General features: G+C 48.4%; 1 protein-coding gene across 1 annotated transcript; it reads right to left on the bottom strand.

The window, feature by feature from the left end:
• Positions 1-1,879: 1,879 nt before the first annotated feature.
• Positions 1,880-19,895, bottom strand: CHRNB4 (cholinergic receptor, nicotinic, beta 4 (neuronal)). The gene is made up of 6 exons (XM_004674899.2): positions 19,707-19,895; positions 15,749-15,897; positions 9,147-9,191; positions 8,945-9,054; positions 7,184-8,168; positions 1,880-3,693 (listed from the first exon to the last, which is right to left on the bottom strand). The coding sequence occupies exons 1-6, from the start codon at positions 19,759-19,761 to the stop codon at positions 3,553-3,555; spliced, it is 1,485 nt and encodes a 494-aa protein (XP_004674956.2). The 5' UTR covers positions 19,762-19,895; the 3' UTR covers positions 1,880-3,552.
• Between the last annotated feature and the right edge of the window lie 1,784 nt (positions 19,896-21,679).

The raw sequence follows: 21,679 nt of genomic DNA, 5'->3' as shown, positions 1-21,679 counted from the left end.
TATTCTAGGTATGATCATGTTTTTGTGTTTTCAGGGATCGCCTTAGAAATAATGTTTTTAGTGAGACCAGGGTATAGAGCCATAGACAAGGTACTTACTCTTCCCTTTCCTGAACCTCCTTTGCCCCCACCATCTACACCCCAGTTCATGCAGTGACCAGGCGGGCCCTGGGACACCCTTAGTTTCTATGGGGTGCAGTGGGGCCACCTCACAGACTTTCTTGGGTCTCTTTATCACAGGTGAGTCACCTTTATTAGTTCCAGAATGGGCCTCCTCTTCCCATTAAATGTCTCCAACAGAAGGATCATTTTGTGGAACCCTGAAAATTTAAGAATTAGGGCTAATCTCTCAGGGCCCCGTTATTTTATCTTTGTTTTTAAACATCCTTGTTTATTTTTTTCACAGTGTAGGATTTCTCCTCTTGGATGCAGTCACCATAGTTTTCCCACCACCAAAGTGTACAGTCTTCCCATCACTCTCTGCCAGTCTTTCCTTCCCTCCCCACCCTCCACCCCTGTTTTCTTCTCTGCACCCTTTCTCCTCCCTCCCTCCAATGGGTCAGTGTTTTAGATCTACAGTCTGTTTTCAAGAGTCAGTCTTAAGATTTTATCTTTGTCTGACCCTTTGTTAGATTTCTGTAGATTCCACATATATAAGTAAAACCATACAGTATCTATCTTTGTACTTCTGGCTCACTTCGTTTAGAATAATCCCGTACAGCTCCATTTATGTTGCCACAAATGGCATGAGTTTCTTTTGTGATCACTGAGTGGCATTCCATTGTGTATGTATTGTATCTTCATGATTCACTCACCTGTTCTGGGGCTTTAGGTGGTGTCTATATATTGGCTGTTGTAACTAAAGCCACTAACTTTCTTTCAAATTTGGATTCTTGTGTTCTTTGGATGGATACCTAGGAGTAAAATTTCTGAGTCATATGGTAAATCTAATTTTAGTCTCTTGAGGCACCTCCACACAACATTCCATGGGGCTGGATATTCCCACCATCAGTATATAGGTCCTTTTTTCTCCAGCATTTGTGTGTGTGTGTGTTTACCATTTTCACAGGTGTGAGGTGGTATCTCATTGTAGTTTTGATTTGCATTTCCCTGATGATAAGTGACAATGAACATTTTTCATGTGTCTGGTGGCCACCTGTGTGTCTTCTTTGGAGAAGTGGCCATTTTTAGTTTGGGTTGTTTGCTTTTTGTTGAGTTGTATACACTTTGTAGATCTTCAATATCAGTCCCTTGTCAAATATAAGGTGTGCAAATATTTTCTCCCAATCGGTAGGGTCTCACTATGTTTTGGCCACTATCTCTTTCATTGTACAGAATCTTTTTATTCTGATATAGTCCCAGTTGTTTATTTTCTCATTTGTTTTCCTTGCTGATGGAGATGAGTCCACAAAAGTGTTTCTGAGGTTTATGTAATGGAGTGTTTTGCTTATGATTTCTTCTATATGCTTTATGGTTTTAGGTCTTACATCCAAGTCTTTTGTTCATTTTGAGTTTATTTTTGTGTATGGTATGGGATAATGGTCTAGTTTCATTATTTTGTATGTGGTAGTCCAATTTTCCTAGCACCACAAATTAAAGAGGCTTTCCTTATTCCAATGTATCTTTTTTGCTCCTTTGTTAAAAATTAGGTGTTCATAAATGTGTGGTTTTATCTCAGGACTCACAACTCTATTTCACTGGCCTGTGTCTGTTATCATTTCAGGGCCATGCTATTTTGATTATTATGGCTTTCTAATATAGTTTGAAGTCTGGAAGTATGATACTTTCATTGCTTCAGGATAGTTTTGACTATTTAGGGTTTTTTTTTTTTGTGGTTCCATATGAATTTCAGTAAGCTCCTTCTTTGAATAATGCCACTGAGATTTTTATTGGGATAGCAATGAGTCTATAAATTGTTTTGGGTAAGCATTCTAATTCTCTTGGTAAAGAGTTCTTATTGGAAAAATATTGGAAATCTCTTATACACAACAGAAGAAATATTTCACATCATGAGTCATCAGAGAAAATCAAATGAAAACCGGGATGATATATTATTTTACCTCCACTGGAATGGCTAAAATAAAAGTGCTATTAATCCCAAGTGCAGACACGGAGACAGACAGTTGCTGGTGGGAAGGCAAAGGATATGGCTACTGTAGAAAAGAGTTTAAGAGTTAAGAGTTTCACAGTCACCCCAGATAACCCAGCAACACATTCCTGATTACCTAGAGAAATGAAAAATTTGTTCCCACAAAATCTTATACATGGATATATATATAGCAGTTGCCAGAAATTGGTGGCAACTTAAATGTCCTTTAACATCCACATGATAGAATACTGTGTTGGAAGGCAAAGAACAAACTGTCAGTATCCACAATGACTTGGGTGGGTCTCAATATGATTCCATTTAACAGCATTCTTGAAAATATGGGGAAAAAAATCAGGAGTTACTGAGGGAGAGATATGACCATAAATGGGTAGCAGGAGGGATTTGTTTTGGGTGATGGTTCTGTCTCACATCCTGATTACATGAATCTGTGCATGTATTAAAATTCAATGGACAATACATCAAAAGTCGATTTTATTGTATAATAATTTTTAAAATAGAATTCCTTCACTTCACAAATATTTTGATGACTATTCCTTGTTGGGCATGTGCACAGGTAGTATGTGAGGGCCCACCCAGGAGGAAGCATTTGTGACACAGAACTGTGGGGGAACCCAGCTGTGACACAGAACTGTGATAGGGCTGTGGAGAGTGGCCATTCCCTTCCAGGTGGAAACAAGGATGACTGTTTAGAGCAATTCAAAGGAGGAATAAAAGCCATCATTCATTCATTCAGCCAGCATTTATTGAGCACCTATTATGTGCCAAGCCCTGTGCAGAAACCAAGGCTACTGCAGAGAAGATGAAGACCTAGGTCCCTGCTCTCACAGAGGGTCCCACTAGTAGGGAGATGTGGACAGTAAATATGCCACTAAGGCAAGGAGCAGTTCGGGGAAGGGACTGTGGGGAGAATGCTTTAGAATGGGTGAGTGGGAAGGCCTCTCAGAGGAGGTAACATTGGAACAAAGGACGATGGGAACGGCACCTGAGTGATGCAGCCATAAAAGCTTGGGAGGCGCTATGATGGAAGGCTTGGGTAGAAGGTAGAGCGGATGCCGAGTTCTCAGCTGGGAAGGACCTTGAAGTATACAAAGGGCTGACAAAAGGCCAGTGGACAAGGGATGGGGGGAGGTGGATGAAAGGCTGACACCACATACACAGCAGCATGCCAGTGCCTGTTGCCAGCGCCAGCTGCAAGGAAAAAGGCCAGGATGAGACTGTCTGAAGCTCTGGTGCTGGAGTTTCCTGGGGCTCCTCCAGGGATTTTCCAGAAGCCAGCTGAGGTCCCCGGTGTTTGTTCCTTCCCCTTGTGATGGGATTGGCAGTTGCTGTCTCATTCACCTAGAACTTTGTTGACTATGAGCCAGAGGAAGCAGCAAACTACCCAACTGGCCATTCACATCATCTCACCTTGTATCCTGGGGACCACAGGACATGCAGGGCAGCCTAGGGCCCCGCAGGAGGTGTGTGGGTCTGGAAGAGGGGGGGCAGGAAGAGCCCCACAGTGCCGAGCACACACACTACCACGAATACCCACAGGAACAGCCGGTCAACCACCAGGGCCACGTATTTCCAGTCTTCAACAACCTGTGGGCAGACAGAGGGGCTGGTTATGGGGGCGAGGGGCCACTTGGGACTTTGATGTTTCCCTGCATCCCCTAAGCTTGGCCCTCATTATCTGGCTAGGGACCCCACCAACCACTAAGGACTTGGGAGGGGTGAGTTCTGAACACTGGGATCGTCATGGGTGGCACCTCTGTGCCCTCAATCCACCCTGCCCTGCTCCCGCAAGGCAAGGCAGAGCCAGAGGGCTCAAGCGCCAGGAAAGAGCTCTACATATTGTCATCTGAAGTCACACCTGATCATTAATACAGGGATGAAACTTGAGCATCACCGGCCCCCTTCTCTCACTTTCACCCCAAGTTCTTCTGGCTCCCCAGAAGGAGTTTGAGGCCCACAGAACTAAATGGGGCAGGAGGTGGGCCTATGGGATCTCTGCAAATCCTGCTGTTTGCTCAACACTGTGCAATTCAGCCCTGCAGTGTGGACCTCCTGGTGCACCATGTGGGTTTTCCCTCAGTTTCCTCAGAGCCAGTAGTGACAGGCCCTCCTGCTTCCTTTACTAACGAGACCTAGCATCCAGGTCGCTTCTCCCTGGCTGGTCCAGGACCCTTGGTGCACTTCTCTGGCAGGGTCTGAGGGAGTCAGCAGAGGCTCTGGAGTTGGGTGTTCAGCAGCAATGATGTCAGGGCCTATCACTGGTGGGCACCTACCCTGCATCACCACCCTGTATGTGCTGCTGGAAGGTCCTGGGGTGCAGGAGACACTATACTACTCTCTACAGTGGTTTCCTTGGAACTCTTTTTTTTTTTTTTTGAAGATTTATTTATTTATGCATATAGAACTGGGGTACAGGCCAGAGGTGCAGGAGTGGTGAGAGGATTCAGCAGAACAGACCAACTGATGAAGTACACTGCTGAGGGAGCAACGGGCGGGTCAGGAGAGGTCTGCCGCGCCATGTGGGTCACCTCCTGCGTGGGCAGGGATCGAACTCACACTTAAGTGGCTTTAGCTTCTTAGTGCTGTGCTTTAACCTGCTGTGCCATCAGGGAGTGCCCTTGGGCTCGTTTTAATAGCCTCAATTTCAAGTGACTTTTTTTTTGGTTTGTGTAGGCACATGCCTTTTCTACCTTTTACATTTTTTGTGCTATTTATAGTGGCCAGTTAACCACCAGTGAAGATGAAAGTGCTAAAGAGAAAAACAGCCTGGGATGATTTAGGAGCAGGCAAGTGCTGGAAGGGGGGAAGATCTCCTTCCTATAGCTACACATGACAAAGGTGATCCACCAATAAGTCCACCATCTGCTGGTGCCAGGCATGGAAGGACAAGAAAGATTAGGGACCCCTGAAAGCTCTGGATATGGAGCTTGCTTTGTCCAGTGACAGCTGTGTGAGCCTGGGCATGTCAGTAAGCCTCTCTGAGCCTAGTATAAAATGGGGATTTGAGAAGACCCCACTTCAAGGTCCCTGCAAGGGTTAGCAGTAATGTAGGTCAGGTCCTGGGAGAGCCTGTTGGCGGACCATAATGAACACTGGTCATTATAATAATGGTGGGTCCTGACTGGCTCTTTCCCTCAAGGACCTTTTAATTAATTGAGTTTGAGATAGCAGGAGCCCGTAAGTTGAGTTCCAGGGGGATGGTGAGACTTCTAGAAGAAAGTTCAGGATGCCAGTTCCTCAGCCAGGGTGCAGGAGACCAGCTCTTCTCAACTGGAATCCAATTTATAAACCTTCCCCCTCATCACCTCCACCCAGACCCCATATCCTGGCTCATTCACAGTGGGTGGCCCACCCCAAAGCCGTGTTTTGAAAAGTTGCCCTAGTGGTTCTTATTTACCCAGCCAGGACCCAGACTACAGATTAACACTGGAGCTCAATGACTCCAGGGAGGCCAGCCTCTGACTGGCTTAAAGTAAAGAAGGCATCATCACGTTTATCATTTAGAGGGTGAAATCTGAGAGTCCAGTAGTGTTGTGCTTCTTGAACTGGAATGTGCACTGAATCTCCTAGAATGTGCTAAAAATGCAGAGCCCTAGGCTGGGGCAGGGCCTGAGTGCTGCATTTCTAGCCAGCTGCCAGGCCATGCATGTGGCTGGTTTGAGAGTACATTCTGAGGAGCTGGGTGTGGAAGAAGAGCTCACATCCTATGTTCCATTTGTGAACCATCCTTTCTTTCTTTTAAGAGCATAATTCTCACAATTTTCTAGCCTGCTCTTTTCTCTCACCGTTAACTAATTGAGACCACAACTGGTAAAGATGAATCACAGAAAGATAGGAACCAGGAGATGTTCTCTTGACTAAGAGCTACGAGGAGGTAAGAACCATTCAAAGAAGCTCTCCTCCACTGAAAGCGGTTAACATGACAGAACATTCACAGCTCTGAAGCCTGTTCTCCTCCCTAGTATGGAAATGTGTGTGAAAATCTCTTTTACATCACAAACTGTGTTCAGTAACTATCAAAGTGTGTTTTGAAGTGTTATTTGTTCAGGCATTTGAGACACCTGAGCCCTAACACATTGCTGTGTGCTGTGAAAATAAACCTAACTTCTTTTTAAAAATCTGTTATTGTAATCACCACACTTGAGAATTTATTACACTGATAACTATTATTTTAATGACTGCTTCCCTGCCTCTAAATTTATAAGTATTTGACAAGCCCCAACAAGATGGGGGTGCCTAGGATGGGTGCCAGCCCACCTGTAGAAGGCATTTCCACGCCCATAGCCTCTGCTTTCAGGGCACCTGCACACTCTTCTGCAGCTCCAGAAATCTCCTGGAATTTGGTGAAAATGTAGGGCCTTAGGCAGGGCTGGGGCAGAGCCTGGGTGTTGCATTTCTAGCCAGACCTTGTAGAACCTGGGAGGGCCAGGGGGTGAGTGCGGGCGGGGACCTTCAATCCCTGTGGGCTGAAATGATAAATACCAGCTCTGTGGTAAATACATAGTTTGTGATGTAAAAGAGATCTTCACACACATTTCCATACCAGGCAGAAGAATAAGTTTCAGAGCTGTGAATGTTCTCATTTTAACCCCTTCAAAGGAAGAGAGCTTCTTTGAATGGCTTTTATCTCATCATAGCTCCTAAGCAAGGGAACATCTTGCTGGCATTTATCATCCCAGTCCCAGAGGCTGATGCTGAGGTTTGTCCCTAGGTGTCCTCAGAGGGTGGCAGGGATGGAGCCCTGGCGCCCACGTGTACTCTGTTCATAAACACCCACACCACTTCCCTCCTCTTCCTGCTTCACATTCCCTGCTTCAATGTGTTCTTTTGAGAAGTGACCCGATGTCCTCATTTCAGGGCCTGCTTTGGGGGAGCCAGCGATAACCAACACAGACCACTCTTATCTCTTTCCTCCCTCCTCTGCACAAAGCTAAGACAAACCCCACCTTAGCAATGGATTTCTTATTTAGGCAAAGAGTTTGAAAGCTCTCATATCATTGTAATGAGCTGCAGGAAACAGGAAACTGTGCTACGGGGTCTCCGCCCCTGTGCTGGGTGGGGGCCAGGCTCAACTTACACTCTGGTCTTCATCTTCACTTTGCATGTGCTGGGCGATGAAGCTGACGCCTTCAAGAGCCTCCTGCATGTGCTGCTGGAACCTCCCTGAAGACCTCAGCCGCAAATCCCTGGCGATTCCCTCTGAATCGGAGCCCTGTGGAGACTTGGGGGTCGCAGAGGCTGGGTTCACGAAGTACATGGAATTCCCATAGAGGTGGGCAGAGCTGGCGGTTCCCACAGCTGAGCTGGGGGTGGCCTCAGACCCCACCAGGTGAGCCTGGAGGGGCAGGGGAGCCTTGGCAGCGCTGCTGTTGGGGCGCTTCATGAAGAGGAAGGTGGGCAGCTGCTGGAGGAAGCAGCGCTTGACCCAGGGCGCCATGGTGTGCGTGCTGGGTGAGCGGTGGTGCACGTTGAGCACGCACACACTCGTGATGATGGAGAAGGTGACGAGCACCATGGTGAACATGAGGTACTTGCCGATGAGCGGCACGTCCAGGGAGGTGGGCGGCACTATCTTGGAGATGAGCAGCAGGAAGACCGTGAGCGCCAGCAGCACGGAGATGCATAGCGTCATCTTCTCACCACAGTCGGATGGCAGGTAGAAGACCAGGATGGCCAAGGACGTGATGAGCACGCAGGGAATGATGAGGTTAATGGTGTAGAAGAGCGGCTTGCGGCGGATGATAAAGTCGTAGGTGATGTCCACGTAGCTGGGGTCATGTGGGTTCACAGTCCTCCGCCCTGGGAGGGCCACAATGTCCCATTCGCCACTGGGAGTAAAATCATCCATGCTGGCCATGGGTGACTTAAGCACCATGTCGATCTCTGTGTGGTCATAGGTCCAGGAGCGGAACTTGAGGGTGCAGTTCTGCTGGTCAAAGGGGAAGTGCTTCACCTCAATCTTGCAGGCACTCTTGTAGATGGCAGGGGGCAGCCATGCAATGCTGCCATTGGAGCGGACCACTACGTTGGCGTAGAAAGACACTTCATAGGTGCCGTCGGCGCTGGGATGGGTCAAGGCACGGAGCAAAAATCAGAAAATCCATGGACAAGACCTGGCCTGGTCACTGAACTCACAAAAGAATCCTCAGGATCAACTCTACGAATCACCTTGCCCATTCCTCACCCCCACCTCAAGCCCACACTGAACAGCCTTGTTTACTTGACAAATACATAGAGCCCTACCATGAGGCAGGCCAAGGACCTCGTGTGGTAGAGCTTATTTAAGCTTCAGAAGGGCACAGTGAGGTTTACTATTACCACCAATTTACGATGGAAAATCCAAGGCTCAGAGAAGTGAAGTGACTTTCAAGGGCAGAAAACTATTAGGCAATACAACTGAGATTTGAACTTGGGTCTTTCTGTCTCTAGACCACACACTTATCATTCATGCTTCTGCCTCTGTAACTACCATGGTCTTTTCCCTTCCATTTTATGCTGGTAAATCAATATTGCGACACTACAAAGCAACTTAGGGTCAGAAAAGCAGTGTGGAGGACAGAAAGCACTAGACTCGGGCCAGGATTTTGTCCCTGGTCCCAGCAGTACTGAATGAGTCACCAACTCTCCCCTCCACCCCCAACCCCTCCAGGGCCCTGATTCCCAGTCTGTGCTTTAGGGCTCTGGCTCAGCTGAATTCTAATTCCTTTTCTGGTCAGATGGCTCAAAGTGTGGGTGACACACAAGGCAGGCCCAGCACAGACTCAGGAATGGAGGGCCCCAAAGGCTGGGCCTGGGCTCTGGCTGAGCTCTTACCACCTTGGTCAACCCTGCTACATACTTGTTGTAAAGCACGATATCAGGTAGCCAGACGCGCTTTGCCGGGATCCTCAAGATGTTCACGCCCTCATAGCGGGAGCTGTTCCATGCCAGGCGGTAGTCGGTCCATTCCTGAGCAGACAGGCAATAGGGGACCTCTCTCCAGCAAGGGGCAGCCCTGGAGGAAACACCCTCCTGGGCTGGGGAATCTGCAGGGCACTTACCTGATTCAGCCAAACGTTGGTGGTCATGATCTGTTCTCGCTCATTCTAGAAGGGAAATGGGCTGTCAGTTCACCATGTTGGAGGAGCCTCACACACATGCTTGCTTTGTCACACAAATGCTCTGTGGGATTGACTGCAGACCAAACAACTCTTGGTGGTTCCACACTTCTGAGACAAAACTCATGATCCTCACCCAGAACTGTGCCCAACTTTGGGTGAGTTGTTCTTACCCAAAGTGAAAGCTCAAGTCTCTTTTCCTTCCCACTGTTACATTTGTCTCTTTGCTCTTGTTGGCCCACGCTGTTCCCTCTTCCCGGAAGCCTACACAGCAGGCTTCCTTACTTCATTCAGGCATTAGAAATATCACCATATCAGCCTTCCCTGACTCCCTACAGAAACTAGCTTTACTTTCCTTCATAGCTGTGGTCACTGCAGCACAGCATGTATTTGTGCCCCCTCCTACTAGAACCTGAGGTCCTGGAGGGAAGAGAACACCTAGAAGAGTATCTAAGATGTGTCAGCACCTTGGTAAATACTTTCTGAAGAATAAAATAATCCTACCACTATGACTCACCTGAACCACTGTGAGACCCTTCCAACAGGTCATGTCCATCCTATATGTCATGTCCATCCTATATGTACACACACTCTCTCTCCCTCTCTCTGTCTCTCTCTCTCTCACACACAAACACTTCTAATCTTCCTGTGCAGCGCAGAACAGACTTTCCAAAGTTTCTGCCACTCTCTCTCTTAATCCTATTCTTGCTTAGTCAGCTCTGTGGTTTTTTACATATAGCTTAAAGATTTAACTCCTTCGGGCCCTCCCTGGTGGCGCAGCGGGTTAAAGCACAGCACAAAGAAGCTTAAACCACTTCTGCATGAGTTCGATCCCCACCTGCCCCGGAGGTGACCACATGGCGCGGCAGACCTCTCCTGACCCGCCTGCTGCTCCCCTCAGCAGTGTACTTCATCAATCTGCCTGTTCTGTACCCCACTCTGTCTCTGGAGATCCTCTCACCCTCCGCATCTCTGACCTGTACCCCAGTTCTGTACGATTAAATAAATAAATCTTTAAAAAAAAATTAACTCCTTCACATGGCCTGGAAGGTCTGGCCAAGTCTCCCATCTGTCTCTCACCTCCCCTCCCCTACCCTTTCCCCACCTGACCTTCTCCAGTTCTCTGCTTGTGTCTGGTGCTCTCATTTTCCTGCCTCTTCTCCACTAACCCTTCCTGACATCATGATCTCAGTTTGGGAGTCACTTCCTCGAGGAACCTGTCCTGAACCTGTCATGCATTAGTTCTCATAACAGGAAGCCAAGTAACACTGCCCTAAATAAAGTTATTTCTCTCTCAAATAAGTTTGGACAGATCTGATGGCTTTGTTCCACCCGGAAGCTTTTGTCTCCACCTTGCTAGAGTGTGGCCCACAGCTGCATGGCTGCTGGAGCTCCAGCCATTACATCCACATTCCAGGCTGTTGAGGGGTGGGTGGGAAGTGGATGGAGAATGATGCATACCAAAGTCTTGTTTTAATTAGAGATGTTAGGCCATTTACACTGAATGTAGTTACTAATACACGGGGTTTAAAACTTGTATTGACCTGTTTCTACCTCCTTTTTTTTTATCTTTTTCTTGCCTTTTATTTTGTTATTCTTTTTCTCTCCATATTAACGTAATTCATCTTTTAGTCCTTACCCTGTGCATATACACAAGGTTATAACATGAATATAATTGACTTTTTAGAATCTCATACCAACAAGTATTTTTACCAGTTCCAGAACAAGTCAAGAAACTTTAGAACATTTCAACTCCATCTTTCCCTCCTGGCCTTGGGGCTTCTGTTGTCATGTATTTAATTCTACATATAATGAAATAGTGTAAGACACTTTATTGTTTCAGACTGCCAATACAAATTCCATTTTACCAATGTTTGTTGTTAATATGTGTTTCATTCTGTCCTACATTCTGCTTCCATCTGGGATTATTGCCCAAATGGTCAATGAACATCCTTAGCATTGAGTCTTCTTATATTAACTTTTCTATTTCTCATCTGAAAACATCTTTATTTAACCCTCACTTTGAAGTATATTTTTACTGGTTGTCTATTCCTAGGTTTTCAGCTTTTTTCTTGCAGCACTTTAAAAAGAGAGATTTAATGTTCTGACTTCTATTTTCAACTGTTCGTTTTATTGTTACTTCTGCTATGCCCCCCCATATACTGAGCCCCTCCTCCCAGTACCCCTCCCCCCACTTCTGGCTATTTTGGTAGAAGCACTATTTACAATAGCCAAGACATGGAGACAACCTAAGTTGCCCTAGAAAAGATGACTGTATAAAGAAGATGTGGTGCATCTCACTGCATACTCAGTGATCCAAAGATAAACTCATGCTTTTTGTGGTAATATGGATGGAAATGAAAGGGATTACCCTATATTAAATGCTGGGTGCTTTCATTTATATGGTGAAGATAGAGAAATAAAAAAAAAAGGGGGGGTCAGACAAAGACAAACTTTAAAACCAACCCTTGAAAGCTGATTATAGTTCTGAAGCATCCGGGAAGGGAGAGGGAGGGCTAAAGAGAGGAGCATGGGAGAAAACAGGGGGAGAGCACAGTGAACCATGGTGGAGGATTATGGAAGATTTGGTGGCAGAAGAGCTAAGGTGACCGCACCTGGGGGAAGAAATCCTATATTGTAAAAAAAAAATTCACAAGGATGTAAAATTATGGTATTTCATTAAATATATAATGTTCTTTGACTTTGGCTATCAAGAATCTGAGCAGGGTATACCTAGGTATGAGTTTCTTTTCATGTATTCCCCATGGGGTATATCAAGCCTCTTTTATCTGTAGCTTAGTGTCTTTGGTCAGTTTTAGAAAATTTCAAGCCAATATAACTCTGAATATAGCTTCTGTCTTTTTCTTTATTTCCATTATTTTCTGGAAGCCCATGGACTTATTCCAAGGCCTGACCTTTTCATCAGATACCATGTAATCACTTCTGTGTTTTCATCCTTTTTTCTTGCTACCACTGTTTACTCTGGTGACCTGTCTTTTGTCATTGACCTTCTCTTCTGCTATGATCAGTCTGCTATTAAATCTAGCCATGAATTTGACCTTTTCCATCATGATATCTTAAAGATTTAAATGGCTGCTTAAGAAAAATTGTTTCTTTTTAATTGTGGTAAAATATATTTAACGGGAAATTTGCTCTCTTAATGACAGTTATTTTAAAGCCTATCCTGATGACTATGCTGTCTGAGTCATTTTGTCTCTGTTATTGACTTTTTCACTTGGTCTTACTTTGTCTTGTCTTAGTATGAGCTTAGTAGATTTTTATCTGACTTCACCACATCCAGTGAATACTGACAACTTTAGGCAGTTAGGAGACAGGTGACCTCTCTAATCTACTTTGTAACTGTACCGGTTCACAGCAAGCTTCAGGTTTTGGGAGGGAGGCTGGTCTCATTTTGGTTCCATTTTACTCTTAAGGGCGGTTTCAAGGTATTTACCAAGATTTTTATCTCCTCAGTGGGGCTCATGCTCCCTGTGCCCAACTCATGACCCCAGGCCTATGAGATTGCCAAGTGTCCACTAGATGTAGCCTCTCAGACCCCCCACCCAAGTGCTCTTTTTCTCAGCCTCTTGCCCTGTGTCATCACCAATTATCACATGGAAGAAAGCACCATGGGCGGGGGGAGGGCCATCAACTATGACACCTTCCAATAAATTGGGGTGGGGGTTTTGTTCAACTTTTCTAATTGTTCTTGTGGAAAGGCTAATCTACAACAAGCTACTCTGCTATGGTGAAGGTTGAAAGCCTTCACCTGTCTTTAAAAATTTTTATTTACATATAATGAAGTGCATAGATTTTAAGTGTACAGTTCGATAAGGATTTTTTAAGATTTATTTTTATTTTTTTATGCATATAAGAACTGGTGTATAGGCCAGAGGTGTGAGAATTCACCAGAGACAGAATAGGGAGCAGAACATGTAGACTGACTGAAATACACTGCTGAGGGGAGCAGTGGGTGGAGCTGGTGATACAACTTCTGCTGCAATGGCTGATAGTGCTGAAACTTTAACCCCTGCACCTCCAGGGAAGCCCTAGTTTGATGAGTTTTACCAAACACTTTACCCTTATAATGTTCCTTATAACTTTTCAAGGTATAGAACATCTCTGTCATCCCAAAAGTTTTCTTGTTCTTTAGTCCTGAATCTTACTCCTTTTTATTCCCAGAAGTCTTTATTCCCCAGAAGCTGCTGAATTTTCTTGAGGATGCTGCTTCAGCCTCCCCAGAGTGCTACTCCCAGACCTTCCAAGTTCTACCCATAATGCTGCAGAAATCCCCAGGGTGGAGAAGAGGGGGTGCAGGTGCCCTGGAAGCAGAGGCTGTGGGGGTGGAAATGCCTCTGTACCTCAAGGGAACAGGTGGGCTGGCATCTGTCCTGGGCATCCTCATCTTAATGGGACTCGTTAAGCCATACAACCACTTTTTTTTAATACATTTTAGGCATGGAGAAACATTGATTAAAGTAGTTGTTACCAATGTCATAAATCCTCAGGTAGAGTGACTACAGTAACAGATTTTTTAAAAGAGGCTAGGCGTATTCTGAGGGTCAGCTTGCTTTACCCAGCACCTGCCTGCTCCCTAGAAACCATCTTTAAACTGCCTGCTCCCTCGAAGCCTTCCATAAACCAAACTCCTCAAAAAACTAAACCTGAAACATAAAAGGAAAAAAATCTAGTCTTTGTTCTACATACAGCTTTTGGGATTATGACAGCCCGCTGAGGACCACTGGCACAGAGCTGGTGGCTGTGTCCTCACTGGTAACTATTATCTCATGAGCAACCTGGCAGGGGCAGCCTGGGCCTGGGAATGTGGCTGGAGGGGCCTGCCAGTCCACTCAGCAGGCGGCCACTGCCGAGTAGCAGCTGGGCTCATCCCATTAAGTGAAAGCCCTTGGCCGCCAGTCCCAATCATAAACGGTGTGGGCCAGGACTGGCCGGCAGCCCTTACCCTGGGGCTTGTTGCTGAAGGACACAGAGCACAAGGCTCTTTCCCCTCCCCCACTCTTACATCGTGCTTCCTCGCTTGAGAGGGAAACTGCCATTAATCTGCCCCAAGCCCTCTTGAGAGCTACAGGGTGGAGGAACTCAGCTGGAGGGCCGACTGTGCTAGGGAGAAAGGGTGGGGTGTAGAAAGCAGCTACCGGACCAGAGAAGGCACACCCCCTCATCTCTCTTTTTCTGTGACTGAACACTAACTGCTCCCTAACTGCTCCTCCGGTGACTACTCCCCTCAGAGCTACATCGAAGGCCAGGTTCCAGCCCTGGGAGTGTAGACAGGGGAAGGGCCGCACAGGAGGTTTACAGTGAGCTGTGGCCTCCCTGAGTGCACCCAACACAGACAGCAGAGGGGCCGAGGGACTCCCTGGTGCCTCAGCATTCTCAGCACACCCTCCCCTGCCCGCACACCTACACTGGCGACACTGTCTGTGAACTCTGCACCCATCTCTCCTTCCCTAACCTGGGCAGCTGCCCTCACTTGCCCAGACACTAGCTATGTGCCAGGCCAGTGAAGCGGCTGCCCCCGGTACCTACCACACCTGGGCCTGCACGCTTATCAGTTCCCCGCCTTGTTCCTCTACCCCAACAAGTAGGTAGTATGTGAGGCCATCTGTCGAGCAGGCTGGGGGAAATAGCAAGGTAGTTCATGAGGACAAGAAGTGATGGCCGTGTTGGGGGCCAGGCTGTCTACGGCAAGCCAACTGGCTCCCATTCCCCTCTCACTTTGTTAACAAAACTATGACCCTCTTAGGTATGAGTTACTCAAGAACGTCATGGGCCCTTCTCCTGTTTGCTTGCCATATTTTGGTAAGTGTCAGTCCATCATGGCAGGAAAGTCATTTCTCCAGCCAACGACTCCTTGAGGCATAGGCATGAGTTGTATCCTTCGTCTCTGAGATAAGGAGCTGTTGAGGGCAAGTCTGAGAGAACTTTTCTCCCACAACATGAGTGTGGTGCAAGAAAGGTTTGCCATTTCCTGCCACCAATGCTGTCATGTGAGGATGGTGGTTTTGGAGCTTATGACGAGGGAAATATAAGAGAATCACAGACCCTTAAATGACTGACAACCATCTAAGATCCGGGCATCACTGACTGACTGCATTCACCGACGCTGAAATGATTACCTGTGCTCTCGTGATGAGCTGGAATAAAGGACCCTGTTTCTTTAGAAACTTGTAGTTTGACACTTTGTGAGTTGGAGCCAAATTGTTCAAATCGAAACAGAGATGGTGACTTTGCAGACAATTCTGGCTGTGGGTGCTTAGTGGGGCAGGCTCTCCAAGCAGGGATGAATGCATGCAAAGACAGGGAGCATTTGGGAATAAAGAATCATAACTTGATTTAGAGCCAGGACCCCGAAGTTTAGGCAGATTTCTTCATGTATGGTTATGGAAAGAGATCAGATGACCAATCTGGGACTTCACCCAGAAGTCTGGGTGACGCCAACAGTAAGACCCAAGTGGTCTGGCTCCCAGACCCTCACCCTGAATGGCTTCCACCTTTTCCAAAACCTGGCCAGGCCAGGTACCTACCACGCTGATGAGCTGGGCCAGGATAAGCTGCAGCTTGATGGAGATGAGCTCGGCGGAGCCAGTGGCCGGGCGGATCAGATTGTTGTATCGGGTTTTGTTCAGAAGGTCGTCCATGAGCTTCTCCTCAGCATTGGCCATGCGGCAGTCCCCTGCGAAAACAAAGTCAGCCCTGATGGGCCCCATCCAGCTGACCCCACTGATGACAGTGATGACACTGATGGGGATGCAGGGGGAGCAGAGGGGGGTCTCCTCAGGGCCACTGGTACAGCTCAAGTGCTGGTCAGTGGGCTGTGCCCCTGGCATGGCTCATCTTCATCCAACCTTCCGTGCCTCTCCAGCACCCGCCCCTCCACCCCCCCACACCCCAGGCCCACACTCTGGTGGACCATCCTGATTTCTATCCCTGGAGCCTCCTGGCCCACTTCTGTCTTGAAGTTCACTTTTTCTTCCTCAGCTCTGCTCAGGTCACTAGCCATGAGACATTTGAGTCTCAATGTCTGCTTGCATCAGACTCCAACGCAGATGCGCTCCTGCCCTCAGGAGCTGGCGGTGATGGGGGAGAGACTATTCCATGGGAGTTTGTGTGCATTATTGAGTGTTTTCATGAAGAAGGGAACAGGATAGAGCTGTGGATTTCCTGGGTTGAGACTTGGGCAAGGTGCCTGGGAGACACCAAATGGAGGGTCCAGCTGCCTGTGGTTCTCCCACACTGAGCAGAACAGAGGTCTTGGCTCAGAACCATGTTGATGTTGATGACCCAGGAAATACAGGATCTTTCAGGGAGCCTGACCTGGCCTTTCATGCACCACCCTCCCCTCGTCATGTGGTATTCGGATCTCTGCCACAGATTTGGGGGTAAAAGGTAGGTTGAGAGGCCTCTTGTTGTTTACTCGAGGGTCTTCAGGAAGACGTGTCAGCTGTGGGCAGCAGAGGGGAAATGTGAAGAGGGATACTCAGAGGAAGCCTAGGGGCACCTGGCAGCAAGAGTAGGGAAAGAGATGGAGGCACAGAAAAATAATGTGGGGCAGAACAGCAGATGGAGTGGACACAGAGTAAGGGAGACTGTAAAGGTGGGAAGGAGCTCCTGGTCTCCCAGACTCTTCAGGATTCTGATCCCACCCTCCTGAAGGGTGCTCACTGCAGCTCCCCCACCATCTCCCTCTGGGTGGGGCCAGAGGGTCCTCAGCAGGAATTGCCCAGACTGAGCAAATGGATTCCTGGGTGGGTGCTGGGCTGGACATGAGGCCCTGGGAGTGCCTTGCTCCATGCACTTTCCAATTCATTGCCCATCTGGAGCTGATGCAGTATTTAGCGCCTTGTGAAGATACTCCTGCACACCTGCTGCCTCCTGTAGGGACAGCAGACTGCCCTCAGCTGTCAGAGGGGACTTGTAGATGCTTGCCCTAGATTGTGAGCCCCAATTCCCAGGTTCATTTCTCTGGGCCCTGCTCAGAGGCCAACTGCTTGAATACTATAGAAGCCAGCCCAGGACCTGCCTGGGCTTCTCTCACCACCCCTCTGAAGCATATGCACACACGCACGCAAGCACACACACACATATTAGAGCTGCGCTGTCGTATCATAAAGAGGGGTATCTTTTGCCCAATTCCATCTGGCACGTCTGAGGCAGCTCTGGGGTCACCATCTGCAGTTTCTGGCTCCAGTTGCACAGCACTGGGGGAGACTGATTCCCCCAAGAGGCTAGGAGGCTAGGAGGCTAGGGGGCTTGTGTTCAGCTCCGAGCTCACAGGGGCTGCTCACCTTTGGGTCTGTCCTGCCGCTCATGCATTTAACTGGCCCCAAGAGATCCCTCCCCGACCTTGAGGAGCAGCTGTGAGCTCTATTGTCAGAAGTTCTAAAAACTTTGGATAATTTATAACAACCCTCCATTTCTTGGGTGGGGAAACTAAGACCAAAGAGGGGAAGGAACTTACTCAATGATCTCCTACCAGCAACTCAGAGGCACAGCCAGATCTAGGTGCCTTCCTTAGAGCCCTTGCTGGCCTCCTGAGAATAGACTACCCTGCCACAGTGGTGTCCAAGACCTGTGGCTATGTCACGGCTATATCACCTGCACCCGTGCCTGTATTGGGGTTGGGGGGGGAGTGAAGGGGGTATTGCCTATCAGAGCTGCTGTGGGCCGGAATGCATTCTTACCTGCCCCCAAAGTGAGGGAGAAAACCCAAAACTTTCCAATCTGTGGTTTTATGCCTGTAAGGTGGCTGGGTTCAGAAGACAAGGGCAGTTTTCTCTCCCTTCACCAGGAAGAGGAACCATGGCGACGGTCTTGCACCAAACCTCTCCCCTTGCTTTTCCATTTTCACTAAATGTACATACAGGGAAATTCTGTCGCCCAGTTAAAGGTCACACATCCCAGCCAGGGGCTGACACAGTTAGAGAGGCCACCACTAGGGGTCAGTGAGACCCAATGATTCTAATGAGGAGTGGGCCCTGGTCTCTACTGGGCATTTCCTCCCTAGTGGTTCCTGCGGAAATGGGTTAAAGCTGGGAGGCAGCTAGCTACTGGCTGGAATGCTAAACCATGTGAGTATGTGCACAGTTTGAAATGGCACTTGTGAGTTCAAAATCTACATTGGAAATATGGAAAGATAATACCTATTATTTGAAATACAAACTACAGAAAGTAAAAAGTCAACAGACTCCTCTAGGCAAGTGGGTATGCACAGGCAGAGAGATTTGCAATTGCTGGGTGGGGAGTCTTACTGAGGAAGAGAACAGGAGATTTGTGTTTATTAAAAGGCAGCTATGGCGCTTGTAAGAAGTTGAACTTTTACCTTTTATAAAGAGCTCACCATATATTACCAGTAGCTTCTCTGAGTGTGTTTAAGAATCAGCCAGATAAATGCAAACTCCCAGGCTCCCGTTTACTGAGATTTGTTGTTGTAAGCCTTGGCTCGGGTCCAGGAATGTGTATCAGGGTGATTCTGAAGCAAGGAACCCCAGGATCATGCTTGAGAAACACTGCAAGCAGCTACTCAGATATCTGAATGGCCAATATGCAGGTCTGTGCATGGAACAGAGGGGGAAAGGGGGGGGGGCGCCCAGAGAGGGGGTAGGACTGGCACAGGGTCACCCAGCAAGTGGTTGCAGAGCCAGGAGACAGACGTAGGGCAAGTAACACCCTGGGTCACAGTCCCAGTTTCCCAGAGGACCTTCAGCTCCTCCAACCCTCTGTGGTATCCTTAGAAGATGGAGACCTGACCGGGCACTCTAGCTGACTAGGCACCAGAGGACGAGCTGAAAGAGACCTTGGAACTTAAGTGGAGAAACTAAGGTCCAGAGAAAGCATTCCTCACAACATCTGGCCCTGCCTGGGAAGAGCTGTTTGGTTTCTTCCAGTTCTCATACTGCAAATTCCCACCTGGCAGTCTCCACTTCATCAGCCTAATCCTCAGGCTCTGCAGGTCAGCCAACTTCGGGGACGGGGAGGGGCGGGAGGTCCAGAGGAAGTGGTGGTAGAAAAGTGTGTTTCAGACGATATCTGTCCCAAATTGCCATACACTCGGAGGCTGGTGATTTGGCTCAATCAGTTTCCCTCTAGAAGGTTCTCTCTCTCCAGTAGCAGTCGGTGCCTTTGCTCTGAGGCTGGGCAGCGGCTAGACTCCAGGATAAGATACCTGGACGACCCTGAGTCACCCCGAGTCGATGCCTGGCCGCCTCCCTCCTCTGGTGCGAGCGGAGCTTCCAGCAGAACCAAAGGAATTCTCGCGGCCGCTAGGCTCCGAGGCGCGGGTCCCCTAGAGAGGTCGGCACTCCAACCTCGAAGACCCACTCCCCAGACCCGCCCCCGCGCTCAGCCCCGCCTCCGACCCGGCCAGACAGGGCACCTCGGGACACTCCCCCCGGCGCGGAGCACCCCCTTCCCTGCCACCTGTGACCGGCCCAGGAGGCTCTGGCGTACCCAAGGCTCCTCCCTCCTTCCCCGAAAAGAACTCACCGAACCCACACAGGGCCAGCAGGAAGAAAAGGATAAGGGGGCCAGTGCTCCTCATGGTGGGCTGGGGACTGGGAGGCAGCCTGGGCGAGCGGGAGGAGTGACCGGAGGACACTGACAGCGAGCGTGCGAGTACCCGCCTCGCGGCGGGCAGGAGCGGAAGCAATGGACACTAGGACGCCTCGGGGACGTTCGCCCGCCCCGCCAGTGCTGCAGCCTTGAGCCCCGCCCCCTGGGAGACGGGGCGGGACCGACGTGTCAGGGGCGGGGCCGACTCGCTGGGGGCGGAGCTGGAATTTCAGGACCTGGGAAGCAGGGACACTGGCATGTTAGCCAGAGTTCTTCTGGACTTATGCTGGCCTCTAACCTTCCCAAACAGATGCTCTCAGGACAGCACCTGCACCCTTTGTACACTGGGAGAGGAGGCAGGCACTAGCACAGGATCTTCCACTGTTTGCGGCAAGTGGTTGTAATTCAACCCTTCAGAAGGGAGGTCTCTGGGTTTTGCCAGGGGTCTTAACTCAGGGGTTTGCTGAAAGAAAGGAGCGCTGCAGGTAAAAGAGAGTTAGCCAGATGGAGTGGAGTGGAGTTGTCTGCAAACATTGAGGAGAAAGCACTTAGGAAAACTTTGGGGAGTGTGAGATTTGGGGTGGTGACCTAGCTCCTTTCCTTACCTCACTTCTGGTATTGGGAAACCAGAGAGAATGATGTCAGAGCTGGCTGGCTGGGGTCTTCAAGTTGGACTGACCAGAACCAGAGGTAGATTCAAGGGAGCAAGTGTTCCCTGTCTCCAGCCAGGGGATCTTCCTTAAATTTTGGAATCAGCACCAATACATTAGGGTTTGGGGATCTCACAGGACAGGCATCCACACCAGGGCAGCCTCTCCTCTGAGCTGGGTCAAAACTGGTGTCTCAATCCTGTATCTAAAGGGGCCTGACAGATTCCCGTGCCCATGAGACACTTCCTCTCACCCCAGCCTCTCCCCCTCCTCTTCTAACTGGGACCCTACAGGTAAATCCAAAAAATGGAGGAACAAGATGGGAAAATTGTGTGTGTGTGTGTGTGTGTGTGTGTGTGTGTGTGTGTGTAAAGACACATTTACCCAATAGACAGCTTTGCCACCTTCTCTCCAGATTCTTAAATCTTGCTTTTGCGGTGCATCCCCACTGTCTTGTTGCTGCAATCTGACATCGGTCAGGATTGGTATAGGAACTGGTACAGGAACTTTAAAAGAGAACACTGATAAAATGGAGCTGTCTTTTTCTTTGGGATGGCTTGGAGAAGATAGGCTTCAGTGCATTCTCTCTTCCACAAGCTACAGCAACAAATAGGTAGCAAATGTCATATGATATGTTATAATATGGACACAAACCTATTAATTAGCATTTAAAAACATGTGGGAAGCAGCCAAAGTATAAAAGGCAGAGGAATGAGAAACTAAATTCAGAGTTGTGCTTCCTCTGGTGATGGGAGGGAAAGCTTGGGGACAGGTTTTACAGGTATCAAAATGCTTTCTTTCTTTCTTAAAAAAAAATTATTTAATTATGCATACAAAAACTAGGTTATAGGCCAGAGGTGAGGGAAGGAGAAGGTGAGAGGATCACCAGAGACAGAGTGGGAAACAGGCAGATCTAATAAAAAACATTGCCAAGGGCCCACCCTGGTGCCCCAACCGGTTACAGAGCAGCACTGCAAAGCTGGCCGCAGCCACTTCCGTGGTGAAAGTTTGATCCCCTACCCCACCCCATCCCACCCCTCTGCCCAGGAGGTGACCACATGATGTGTGGCAGACCTCTCCTGACCCGCCCCCTGCTTCCCTCAGGAATGTACTTCAGCAGTTGGCCTGTTCTGCTCCCCACTCTGTCTCTGTCTCTGGTGAATCTTTTCACCACCTCTGTGCCTCTGGCCTTGTACCCCAGTTCTATATGCATATATATCTATATAGATATATATAGATATATATAGATATATATAG

This window comes from Condylura cristata, unplaced genomic scaffold (assembly GCF_000260355.1).
Source record: "Condylura cristata isolate star-nosed mole 26May11 unplaced genomic scaffold, ConCri1.0 scaffold00002, whole genome shotgun sequence".
Classification (NCBI taxonomy): domain Eukaryota; kingdom Metazoa; phylum Chordata; class Mammalia; order Eulipotyphla; family Talpidae; genus Condylura; species Condylura cristata.
The sequence above is the reverse complement of the archived record's forward strand: the minus strand, read 5'-3'. Positions and strand labels throughout refer to the sequence as shown.

Bases quoted from the DNA above. Each gene is read 5' to 3' on its own strand.
- CHRNB4 (XM_004674899.2), bottom strand. From the start codon at position 19,761: ATGAGGAGCACTGGCCCCCTTATCCTTTTCTTCCTGCTGGCCCTGTGT. The intron at 9,192-15,748 runs GTAGGTACCTGG...TTTCCCTTCTAG, and splicing joins TGGCCCAGCTCATCAGCGTG to AATGAGCGAGAACAGATCAT. The intron at 9,055-9,146 runs GTAAGTGCCCTG...CTGTCTGCTCAG, and splicing joins CCAACGTTTGGCTGAATCAG to GAATGGACCGACTACCGCCT.